The following is a 13,572-nucleotide window of genomic DNA, read 5'->3' as shown; positions in this document are numbered from 1 at the left end:
AAAACAGAGCAGTTTACATACATTGGGGAATTGTAAGGTCAGGGAACCAGTCTAGCTGGCTCGTACCCGTTCATAAGTTTGAAATCGATTGCAAACAAGTGCGATGGTCAATTGGGGCCAGTATTTGAAAAAAAAGCCAGTTGTTTCCAACGCTGATCGGCCGATCAGCGTTGGAAATTGATACAAAAATACCACTTTTCTTGAAAATGACAGTATACCAGGTGCCATGATTTTACAGGATGCTTTACACTGTCATTCACTAACAGTCCAGCAAGGTATTTCAAAATGATTTGGTAGATTTATTTTTTGATGTTTGCAAATGTTGTATTTTCCCTTTAATGAAAGAATGCCTCTAGGCTTCGTCTGTGTACTAAACAGTGACTTATTAAGCAGTTCACAAAACATTTTCAAAGGTAATAGGACCATGCGCTCTCTGTACACTTTTCTTTCGTTTGAAGCAACAACATCGCTCAATATTCTATTCCGAATGTGCATTACAAACCTGTTGAAGTTTTAGCTCAGTAACTACTACTGCAGTACAGTTGAGAAAGCTATGAAAATATACACAATTATTTGTGAGTCTCATAACTCGATTCCGTTGATAACAAACGTAAAAACGTGTGGCCGCGGGCATACTTTTAAAACCACATTCAATGATCATTTTCTTTCGAAAGATACCATTTCAGGTGGAGTAGTTTCCCAAGGTACGTGGTATCAATCCTTCCTTCACTTTGAACTAGGTGTAATTCCTCATTAAATCGGTAGGTAGGCCTATATGTTTCCGGGAAATTACCAATGTTTCTGCGTGCCTTTAAGAACATGGGGTAGACGACATTTCCACGGTAGAAGAATTATTAGTGATGCTGGAGGTAATGATATAATAACTAATGACTGAATCAAATCTATATCTTCAATGTATTGTTTATTGTTCAAAATTCAAGTTGTTTTAACGTATAAATTCACACCCGTGTACGCAAAATAATCTTTGATTAGAATTGTTGAAAAATATTGCACCAAATAAATATATCCGGATCCAATGGTTTACAATCTCTGTTTAAGTCACTCTGAAAGAAATTTTATAAGCCTTTGGATGTAATTTTGTTTTGAATAGAAAACACCGTGGCCACTCTCTATACTACCTTAGAAAAGAGACAAAATCAATGCACTGTATATGTACGTGAGTCCTTTTTCGATTCTAATTAAGTGGTAGGCATTGTACGGATTAAACGTATACATGTAGGCCCTATATCAATGGACTGATTGCATGAGAAGGAATAAGACCCAGATGAGTGCGCTCCAAAAACAAGATGTTTTTTCTTTTCTTTTGCTGAGTCTTTCTTTTTTTGCTGCTTTAAACCGATTAACAATCTGGGAATCTGGTGCAAAACGCAAGGGAGTGAAATGATAATTCACCGCTGCACCACTCAACGCTTAATTACAGGCATTTTTATGATCACTTGCTTTTCATGCATATTGTTCCTTTCCAATAATAACACCCTCATATCCAAACAAAACAAACATGTTCAAGTTTCAGCTCAGTGCACAACACACTTTTGAGAAAACAGTCAAAAACCATGCACAGTGGTCATCTCGAAACACGATTTCGTCAACAACTTTCGAATCAGTCTATTGACTGATCGTTTGAAAACACCTGCATTTCTTGCTAAATGACAGCAAGCCAGACGGAATAATTTCACGGGGTGTTTAGTACCAGTACGATCTTTAAGCCAAGTAAATGCAATTGATGCTATTATCCTAAGGCGAGAGTACAGTATTAGCGTACTACTGGATTTTGACCAACTTGGAGTAGGCCTAGGCCATATCTTTGAGCGTCTGGGGGCGTACTAACGGTAGAAACTTCGCTCGTACCCCCACCTTGCAAACAGGGCGCTGTGAAGGGCTGATGAGCTTATACGGAATCTTGTGAAGGAAGTGGGAATGGCTCCTAGGTAAATTATCATGACGTATGTATAAAGCATCTTGAGTCTGGCTGCAGCTGAAGACCGCAGAATGCGCGCAAAAGCTATCCGAAAACTTTCTCATAGAAATGCACAATTCCATACCGGATGTGATTTCTTTTTCATTGCGGACCATGTGGACACATTTTGAGCGTTGCATATATGGCCAAAAAAACAAAGAGGCTCCGGTTTCTGGTATGCACGCCCGTCGCCGTAGCCATGCGCGTAGGCAAAATTAAAAAGTTTTCTTTTCAATGTAAGATGATGTCTTAAAACCACCAAACTCAATGGTTTGACTGGAATCCTGCTGCTACACAATTTTAACGTGTTTTTATATGGGGTTACGATCGAGTTTAAGCTTTATGTGGCCTCTCGGGCTCCCATATAATTATTTGCACTAAATTTAGTGGGGCACCATTTGCAGTCATCAGCCGACATTTGAAGAAAAAAAAAGTAAAACAAAAAATAAAAGCCGCGTTCGCCGCACCACTTTTGGGGCAAGCTCCATACCAGAAACCGAAGACTTTTTTTGGCCTATGCAATTTGACCCTTCGTGAATTCGAAACGGACGGGAATTACAATTTTACAAAACAGATAAGTTTTACAGATTTTCCTTGATTATTACGCTTTTCAACAACAAAAAAAGCATTTATGAATGGGAATAAAAGAGTGATGACTCAGTCTTAACGGCTGTTTAAAACCTTGCAGGGTCGTTGCCGTGATGACTTACAGGTCACAGGTCACGCAAAATCTATCCAATCAGCGCGTAAATTCATCAGCCCTTCCCAGCGTCCTGTTTGCAGGGCGGGGGTATATAAGAACGACCAGTGGAAACGTTTATGGGACCAATTTTGACAACTTTGCCTAAATAGAAAAATTAGGTTTGTAAAAATGTAACTTTTGCTTTGTAGCAACATGACGTCTTTAACCTTGGATTCATGACTAATTGTACCCACAAAATGGCGTCATTACAAAGTGCCCTCCTCCCTTCGCTCAGAAATGCGGCTTATATTCATAGACTACACTCCATTGTCCTTGGGACTTCGAATGTAGGGACAGGTAGCGGGCAATGAATTCTGGAAGAATTCCTCCAGGTTTATGTGAATTATTAGCCTAGGTCTGATTCTCGCCCCCCCCCCCCCGATACAAAATCACAACGATAATGTGAGCGCGGAACCAGCCTATTGCAAAATGGCAACAAGGCTTCCACAAAGTGCACTGCAGTTTGTGGGGTGATGAGTTTCGACTTTCACTTAATTCGAAAATGTCTCTGGCAATATTATCAATTAAGAGGGGGCATATTGCTTTTTAGTATTTGAAACCTACACTGTAAAAAATTTGCCCGTAATTTTACGGTAAAAGCACTGTCAAACGGGTTGCCAACAAAAGACCGTTAAATTACGGTCAGTTACGGGTTTCCAAAAATGACGGTGACCGTAATTTTAACGCGAATTTCCCGTAAATTTGACGGCAATTTGCCGTAAAGTAATGGAATACAAAGTGGGTGGCGTCAGAGCTGAGTGTAGGGGTATAGGGAGGGGGGTAGGTTCCAGTTGCAGCAGCTGGGAGTGGGGTATGCATACGTCTTGCAGCTTGTCTTTTACACGCATAGTGGTTTTCAAATCACTTAATGTGAAATTATCTTTAAGTTGTAACATAACTTGCATCTGTAAGTTGTAATTTTCATTTACAACTTTTTACCGATCCCACAGAAAGGGGTCAACCTATTGCTGGTCAACACCGCAGGATTAGCTGTTTGGCTCTCCAAATTCCGCAATATCAAAGCATTACGGCTGTGACGTCCCAATGATCAGCACGTAGCGAACGTTGCGTGAGTGCACACGAATCACAGCTTTAAAAACTAGGCGGTTGTGAGGGTTTGAAAGGGGAGGGGTTTTGAAAAGTTACGAATACAAAGCATTGTGAATTCCAGCATGCGTCAGGGCACCAAGTTTTACGGGAAATGCACGTAGCACGTTCTTTCTTGTGACGATACGAGCAATAACGGTAATAAACCGTAAAAAGTACGGGAAATTGACAGTGTTTTTACGGGTTCTGTTTACAGTGTATATATAAAGTTGAAATGCTTGAAAATTGCCTTCATGGAGACACTATGGTGATGTTGCCCATTGGTTATTGTATGGATGAGCCAGTCTTCCGACAGATGTATGTTCAATAATTGTCATATATGGACAAGAACGTATGTTGTCTCTTAAATAGAAAATCAAACTGCGTACGCGCAGAGGTGATCCACTCAAAGGCGTTACATGAGAACTAGTTAGCGGTCCTTATTAGTTGGGGCAGGAACCAGTACTAGGCCTATTCAAAGACTCTGAGAATGCACTGCACAGGTCGAGTCACTTCGATCACGTGAACTGTAATTTAGCTGCCACTCATTGATCTCGGTTCCAATGTTTTACTCGTTATCTTTGTTTCCGATGGGACCGGAATTCCTGCATAAAGGTCAAGTTCAGGAGGTCACGTATATTGTTTCATGACAAACCGCAACAATGCAGTTTTGTACAACATCAGAATCATCTAGTTTGTTCAAACTCTTCAAATGAAAATGGCTCACTTGTTTGAATACTTAATAAAGCTCTGATAAATACTGACTCTTGAAATTTGCACTGCTTAGACCTGGATCTGTTGTTTTATTATCGGTTTCTGAGAGGACCTCGCTACATTAATGGCTTTCGTTCTGGTTAACGAAAGCTATCAGCAAACGTTCATCAGATCACTGATGCAATCTCACAGCTAGACTTGAAATGAAGTCGGTAATTGCCTGGGTGTATAGTTCTGCATACAGATATAGCATACCATCCCAGGGTATACTATAGTATAGCTGGCGGTATGGCACTAAATTGCGGGGACGATTTGTGCGTCCTCGGCCCCAATTTAGTAGGTCGATACCAATTACCTACTGTCGAGACCAGCAAAAATTATTCACACGACACAAAAGCGCCGTGCTAAATAGTGAGAGCGCCGTGCTAAATAGTGGGGGCGCCGACAGACACGGCCGGCATCCGTACCCGGACATACCTAGAAAGGAATATTATCATTAGGTAAAGTAATTTCCCTTTCCTATCCCTTTTTTTATGGAAATTTTAGCAAATCCAATAAGAAGACAATTAGAAGGAATTAAACGAAGAACGTCATCAAGGATACGACATAAAAAATACAGCATGGAAGAAAAAATACAGCTTGAAACTTAGATAAAAAACAAACAACATAATTAGGACTATATAATGGCGACATTGTACCGTTGTTCACCCGCAGTGCGTGTGGTACTGAACAAAACGGAATTGAATTTCACTGCCAAAATAAGAATGGCCAATTAGAGCCACTTGAGCACTTTAAAGATTGCAAAAAACACCTAATGCTTTATGGATTAAAAATTTAGCGCAGTCAAATAAGATCCTTTCTGAGGATGTCGACATTACGTTTAAGAACGTCATCATCTCGTAATCAGTTATAGAAAGTCCACATCTTACTTTGAGGATGTCGTCATTCCATGATAAAGTATCTCGTCAGTCGACATCTTACTTCGAAGATGTCGAAGAATCTTTACGTAAATCCGGTTTCGGCCCGTTTCACTATGCTGTTTGCATACTATAGAGCCGATGAAGTTACTATATATGTACTCAATTAACGTAACATTTATATAGGTTTTCCGCCGCCAATTTCGCAAAAATAGCATTCGAATTCATCATGATAGTGGCCAATTTGATGCGAAGGAGCGCCCTAGTGTCATTCCCGTGGTTCGTATCAGATTTCAGGTGTTCAAATTCGTTTTAAGACTTGACATTTTCATGTTAAACACATCCTAAATTGAAGTTATGTCATTCGGTTTAAGTGATCATTCAATTTAGCAGTCGGTTTGGTCAAGGGTTATTTGCATGAGATTCTTGTTTTCGTTTTCATTTCCGCGCATTCTATTTAGCACTTTTTCCATTCAAAATAAAAGAAACGAAGGTATAAGATGCGAGTCTTTTCATTTCTTTCACCTTTTCATAATTTCTGCTTCTTGTCGTCGTCCGTTTTTTGGTGTGTTTCTGGCCCCTCCTCTTGCCAGGTTTTCCCGTCTGCCATCTGAGATACGTTGTTACAATAATGACCTGGCAGTTGATCTGTTTATGCCAAGATAATCATTGTCTGCAAGTTCAGATATAGTCTTGGGCATTGCCATCGAAAGCTTCGATCAAACGACCACGGTCTACATTTGACATTCTCTTGTAACGCCCATGAGCTGCAGGCATATTTCTAATGCTTCAATCTAACAGTTTGCATGGTGATCAAGAGTAGTGGCAGAGTCTTTGGGAGACAGGTTTTATCCATATTCCCAAATTGGAACAAAAGCACATCATCTTATTCTAACAAACAACGGAACGACATGGACCTATTTCGAATTCCTTTGCTTACTTTCCACATATGCTTGCTTAATGGTGAATTCGAATGACCAAACTTCCACAGCTGGAAGCTCCGGCGAATTTGAAATTTGGATTTAAATATACGATGAATCATATTACCCATGCACATCGAGTTTAGAGTTTACATGAAAGTGCGCATATGTTTGCACTCTATCGCAAGATGGATAATTGCTACATGATATCGCACCGAGTATATCCGCCCTTGAGAGGCGTGGGAAACTACGCAGCCAGAACCACAAACGAAAGACGATAATTAGAAACAAATGGTCGTTTCAACAGCTTTTTAATAAATTTTGCCAAACTTAAAATCACAGTTTCAGAATCGTCCGGTTGAGAGACATAAATCCAGCCGAAATGTCTAATAAAAAGGTGGTGTGAGGAGGCTGATTTATTACACTCATGAAACTGTGGAATACACGGATGATACAAAATAAATCCTTGTTTAAAGAATTTGCTGTGTCGCCGTCATGCACAATTTATAGCAAATACAGTCTTAAAGATTTCTGAATAATAAAAGCGCACACTGCAAATGAATGCACAATACCTTGTCCACATCGGGCAACCCGCGGTACGGTTTTTTTCCTTTCCTGTGTTACCAAATCTGACAGGATGAAGCGTCATTTCATTTACAAAAATGTATAGATCATACTTACTTTAAATAAAATGCCACTTTTGTATCTAAGTAAAGGTCTCTGCAGAAACTTTTCCATTCAAATCTTCACAGATAAGATTTTTCATGAAATAGGCATTACATAACGCATTTATTGACCCGTACGTGTACTATATGATTCTAAACCGAGTAACCCGGCCCATGATTACTGACACTGACAGTGCATTTCCTCATCAGATCCATCATACAAGAGTGTTCGTGGTAAAACAATTCTTTTACTTTTTGATCGGCTTTATGGTGGGCCCTACCGAACAAAACAATTGGCTTTTTCCTATCAATACAACTGAACCTGAATGAAATTACATCTGACAAATCCATAATGACCGAAGACTGCTATCATCACGTCAGCAACCACCTGTTTTTATAAGCCTGGGGATACTCAGACATAAGGGGTGACTTGCAATACATGCGACTCGCAACAAGAACTATTTGACCTCTGTCTGATGTATATAATTTCGTTTAGGAGTGCGGAGGTTGTTTCCCACGGAAATGCAAGTTCATGAAATCACCCCGAAGTTCGATTGGCGGGTATTATGCCTCATGGGCCCAGCATGATCCTTGGCTGACGTCCCGGGGTGTGTGCGGCAGGCAGTCACGCAGTAGACAGACGCACACTGATACCGTACCACCGGACGGAGTTTCGGTATCGATTTTAAAGTGCAACACCGTGTATCCCTAACTAGATTTGTGTACGTCCAAAATAATTTCTCTCATTATTGCATATAGGAAATTGCAAATTCAATTGAGCCGTTTCTGTACCGCTAGTCTCAGAAATTAATCGGAAGGTTTTGCTGTCAACTTTTTCTGTATACGTATTGCAACAAGACTGATAAACAATTTAGAGCACAGCAAGAAACAGCATGTGCAATACGCACAGAAATCTAACACAAAACTAAATCGGACCTCCTTCAAGTAGGAGAATGATTTATGTAATCCAAGGAGGTTGAGAGATGTATTGCTCACACAACGACAGGCCGAGAATTTTGCTTGGTCCACGCGCAAAAGATATTGGCTAAATGAACACTGAACAAGCCCAAACAAGCCTAATAGACACAAACCGAGAAGGTTCGAAAGAATGGTTGTCTGAATAATCATCGAAAAACACAAACTACATAAACCGTATACATGTACTACGGGAACTCCAAAGGCGAAATATAAACCTGCATTCCGAATAGTCCTATCCAAACCTAACCCAAGGCTCCATTTCAAGATTAAAGGGGTCAGAAATCCCCGAAAATCTTATGCTTTGGATTATGTACTGTACTTATCCTATTTCAAAGCTCTGGTTGAAAGGAAACTAAACCTAATGTCTATATGCGTTAACGAGAAAAGACGAAAACAAAAACCCAGTTGTTTACATCGGACGCGGCGAACATTTTGTGGCATACTCATACGCAATTCCAGCCGTGCCAATTCAATGTGCGGTACACGTTTGTGTGAGCGTCACACAGTCATAAAATGTTGTTTCTCGCACGTTGGCAGAATATGCGATGCACTGTGCTGCAGGATTCACAACTAGCACTCAACAGCAGGGTGACCGTAAGGTCAGAGCCAAATTCTGCTAAATGCACATCAAAAATCTGTCAGATTTATCAAAAATCTGCCAAATTCCTCAGAATTACTCGAAATACACTATAAACATTTAAAATCACATGCAGATTGGTAGTGTTACCTTAATTAAGATTCAAATCACATAATAAACAATCTAGTCCCATAAAGATGTTGTGAAATTATTGGTAAATTTCGGGCAAAACGCGGATCCGTCAGTGAAGTCCGTCAGTGAACCTCGGGACCTAGACCAGCCCAACCTGTCCCATTATGCAAGGGTGGGTTTGAAAGGATTGAAGCTTTTTTAAACAAATGTACACTTTTTGGTTCAAATTTGCTGTTTTTATATCAAATAACCATTTTTGCAGAATTCTGCCAGAAATCTGCCCAAAAAATCCATTCTGTCAAATTTTCTGTCAAACTCGGGGTTTTTTTTACAAAAGTTCTATCAAAGTTAGCCGAAAATCGGCTGAAACGGTCACCCTGCTTAACAGTTCGATTTTTGAGAGTCAAAATGTGGACCCCGAAATTCGTTCTCGTATATATGGTTCTCGCAAAAATAACACAAAACGCCCAGTTTTTAAAGGGTGGTTGTGTGGACTTGTATATCCTACTTTTATAATGCTCTTTCCAATTGACATAATTTCGTTTAAAACGCGTTTGGTAGCCCAATTGGGCGCATTCCAGGACGTAATGTCCCTTTAAAAGAAATGAAAATATTGTTATGTTATTAAATGAACGAGGAAGTCAGTTAGGTACAATTTAATTCAATCGATTCAGAACGACTACTCACTGTAATGCATCTGTGTACAAATTGGTCGGATTTAGCCCATTCATTGGTCTTTATACGGGGTGATCCTATACGTTAGAACTGCCCGGGTCACAAGTGACAACGAGTCAGTGAGGTACGAAGAGGTCTATAAGCTGGCTCAACCGGGACCAGCAAACTGACGCAACAGGAATTGAGAAAATTCCGAGACCGGGTTTGAGTGAGTTGGAATTGATGGAAGTGAAAATGCCGACGATCCTGAATCATCTTTTGTCAATTATCTCAAGTTTGATTAATCTTCAACCACAGTATATTATGATATCTGAACGTAATATTGTAGCCTACCTCGAGGCACATCTAAGGAACAATCTTATCGACAGTATACTGTGGTTGATCCGATAATGCACCCGGTTGTATTTGAAATGACTGGATCTCTGTAGGTCGGCTAATAAATGACTGAACGCAGGGATCACTCACTCAAATTTGTCTGAAAATTGTCCCTGACATCTTGGCCCGGGGATAGGGTGGTTTCCATGGAGTCGAGGTTGACGCACTTGAAGATTGCATTTATAATCGCCTCGAAATATCTACACCAATTATATCGTTAGATATATGTTGGACAGTGGCAAAGCTCTTTGAATATTTTTTTAATCAAACGACGGCACATCGTTCTCATACTGAAAGCCTACATTCTTACATGGGCGGATCCAGAACACAATTTTTTTTGGCAGGCCAAAAAAAAGTTTGGTCCCCCAAAAAGTGGGTCCAAACAATTACGGCGAGGAGGAGTTCGGGGCCGAACAATTTTTGATTCTAGATGCTTTGTAGTCTGACCACTTTAACCAAATTGTTTTTGAGGAAAAGATGGTGGTGTACGCAGTGCCTGCCTTTATTGCGACGTCAATTAAAAAAGGGTTCGTTTGGGGGTGGGGGCATGGCCCCCGTTGCCCCCCCCCCCCCCATCCGTCCTTGCATTCTTACTAATTCTGTTCGTAAATAAACATAGAGTTGGCTACGTGCTGAAATGTCGAAATTTGCAGGACTTTAGTTCTAAATGAAGATTATGAATTTGATAGTTTTGTGATTGATCGATTGAGAAAAGGGCGAGTCCCAATTAAATAGGTTCCGAGGCAGGATCCAGAAATACCTTTTGGCGCTTTTCCTCGTGCACATAAACATGTAGACATTCATGTTTTGCTTTTTCAAAAATGGCACGAGCTATTGTACATAGAGCTTTCACATTTGGTTGCGATACGTAATAAGGCCCGCATGCAATTACAACAGAGTTTGGTTCGGTTTTTCAAACATATTTGTTTCTTTTAAAACTTTTTCAAATATAAGCTTTGCTATCTAACATGCATCTGTTATACATTATTCATACACGTTATACAAAATGGAGAGTTGTGAATGTTAACAAAGAATCCGTGTATTATAGTTTATACATTTAGTACTATATTAAATGTCAGCTGTTCAACCTAACTTCACAATCACTCAGTTTACAGCCAAGTTTGGCAAGCCCAGTAAAGCTGGCTCAGGCCAATTTGCTTTAAGGGGCCTATATAGGTAATCATCTGAGTCAAATTCAATGTTTGGGCGAAGGCGAGGCTAAAGCAAGTCCAATTCACAAGTGACAGTCAGTCAGGTAGAAACCAGCAAAAGATCAACATGCGATAAAGTTGCGAAATGTTTCATTTGTTCACAGCTACACTCATGCGTACACGCTACTCCTCCCACAACTGCATCTGCTTCTGAGGGCCTTCAGAGAATCCGAGGGATCTGGGATGTGGTCCCACTGCCGGCGAAAGATGCAACCAAAGACCGTCTTAAAGTGCGGATGCTTGGTAGCATAGATGAACGGGTTGATGCAACTATTGATGAACAGAATGGCGGCAGCGTAGGGAAGGACAGGGTCGCTGTCGTCGAAGAAAAGGCAGATGGCGTAGGGCGTCAGGCACAACATGAAACCGCAGACGATGTAGAACATGTTCTTGGTGATCTCAGTCTGGCGCCTGCTCATCCGCGACCGGCTGACGGTACCTGAGCGGCTTGGAGAAGTGGGCAGGTGATGGTGGGAATGACGGGACTGGTGGGAGTGGTTACTGTTTATGGTAACCACTGATTTAGACACCACGGACAGCCGGTTGTCTGTTGAGTCAAAGGAAGCCTCTGGTGATGAGACCATCCTCTTGGCGTGGAGGTACAGGTGCCTCCAGATGAGAATATAACAGACGAGTAAAGTCAGGAGAGGGATGGGGTACAGGGTGCCTACAATGATGAGATCATAGTAATTGGATTTAGGGTGGGATGAGATGGACCCACAAGTGTGGTATTTGGGGTTGAAGCCGACAGCCCCCACATTCAAGACTGGCGGTAACAGAACAATCAGTAGAGGGATGAGCCAAATGAGGAGCAGCCAGACTGCAATCTTTCTCGGCGTGAATATAACCCGGTAGGTGGTCGAGGCTCGGGTGATCAGCAGTAAGCGGTTCAGGCCGATGGAGGCCAGCATGTACAGGCTGCAGCCGACCGTCGTGGCCTGAGCGATGGCGACAATACTGCAGATCCACTCGCCAACTGGCAGGCCATCTTTACCGAGCAGTGCCACGGCATTCCACGGGATGACCAGGCAGGTCAGAAGGTCCGCAATGCTCAGGCTCACCACGAAGGCGTTGGTGGTCGTGCGGAGCTTTTTGGACAGCAGCACGGCCAAGATCACCAGCGAGTTGCCTATGGTTCCCACGACGAAGGCGATCAGGAACATAGTGGCGACTATGACTCTCTGGGTGTAGTCGCTAAACTCGAACGGTGGGCTTTCCGTGGAGTTATCCATCACGGAATCCATCACACTCTCCTCATCCATAATTATTTCCAGTTGTGTACTGATAAGCTGAAACTGTAAACTCACTCAACGAAGGGAAATAATTTTGTTGATTCCAACGATGCAGTAATTATCACCAAGATATTTTCGAAATGATCAGTTGCAACTGCACCAACAAGAACTGAAAGCACACTCAGACGTAAACACTATCTGTCACTGGCAATGAAACTGTCAGGCAGCCTAGGCCTGGCCTGATGGGTTGTTCTCTTCCGGGTATCGAGCGTTCCGTGTTAACATTAATGTAACACAAAACCACAACAGTGCCTTTCAAGTTCCAAGTTCCAAGTTCACCTTAACAGAAACTGAAAGCAATACGAAATATCGGCCCGGTGAGTGAACTAAGTGAAACACACTGTTGAGGCCCGATGATCCTGATAAACCTTTTGAACTCGCAGGTGAAGTAGTCCAGAGTCAACCGGGTTGTCCTTGCTAACTCTTATCACTCGGGATGTTATCTACATACAAACTCAGGAGTCAGGAACAGGGCTCAGGAATGTGTGTTTACAGGTAAACAGTCTGTGAAGGTTTTAGGAGACTCAACGCATTGTTTCCCAACTTTTTACAGCTGTTTATAGGTTCCAGTGTCCGGCTGTCGGTTATGACAAGGACGGCCCAATAATTCACACGACGAACAACAACCGGAGATGACATATTCAGGGTAACACGCGCTGAAAAAGTGACGAATGCTCCGTGTACACATGTACACTGTACAGCAGGTTGTACGTTTTTTTCCCGTCGGTACCACTTGTTTGTTAACTATGTCATTGAGTTATATTGTTCTGTGCTTCGAAAGATCACGGATTCTACAGCCCACAGGCATCCTGTCAAGTGTCATTCACTCCTATATCATGATTCCTTCCTCCGTGGGTTCGTATCATCATGGTCGGTTTTTCACAATAAGGCCTACAGGTGCCAGGCGAGTGCGGTAGAAGTGTTCAGTATACAGTGCAGTTAGCTTTTTTAGGCAAAGTTGTGGAATATGCAGAACAATACTGATATTTCTTTACACTGTGCAGGTCGGATCAGACTAGATCAGCAGTCGTGCCCTCCAGACTCCCAACCAATCAGAATAGAATCGTACATGTTATACGCTAGTCAGCTTGACGTTGTGTACGTGCCAGTCCTCCACAGTCGTTCGTACGTACACCGCGTACCAACTGTCACATAATTCTTCCAATTTCTATTTTGTCCGGATATATCATGCGTGGAGATTTTTCCAGGTCACACAGTGGTAGACCGCCCGTGTAATTAACTGTAAACTCAGAAGAAGGTTTTTCATTAAACTGATCAAGCGCTAAATACACAATGGGGTGTAACGGTCA

The 13,572-nt window shown here is 41.7% G+C and overlaps 1 protein-coding gene across 1 annotated transcript; it reads right to left on the bottom strand.

Annotated features, from left to right (window-relative positions):
- Window positions 1-9,985: 9,985 nt before the first annotated feature.
- Window positions 9,986-13,572, bottom strand: LOC119719591 (melatonin receptor type 1B-A-like). The gene has a single exon (XM_038189068.1). It carries the CDS (start codon window positions 12,230-12,232, stop codon window positions 11,081-11,083), a length of 1,152 nt encoding a protein of 383 aa, XP_038044996.1. The 5' UTR covers window positions 12,233-13,572; the 3' UTR covers window positions 9,986-11,080.

Source organism: Patiria miniata, unplaced genomic scaffold (assembly GCF_015706575.1).
Source record: "Patiria miniata isolate m_02_andy unplaced genomic scaffold, ASM1570657v1 HiC_scaffold_8, whole genome shotgun sequence".
Lineage (NCBI taxonomy): Eukaryota > Metazoa > Echinodermata > Asteroidea > Valvatida > Asterinidae > Patiria > Patiria miniata.
The sequence above is the reverse complement of the archived record's forward strand: the minus strand, read 5'-3'. Positions and strand labels throughout refer to the sequence as shown.

Bases quoted from the DNA above. Each gene is read 5' to 3' on its own strand.
- LOC119719591 (XM_038189068.1), bottom strand. From the start codon at position 12,232: ATGGATGAGGAGAGTGTGATGGATTCCGTGATGGATAACTCCACGGAA.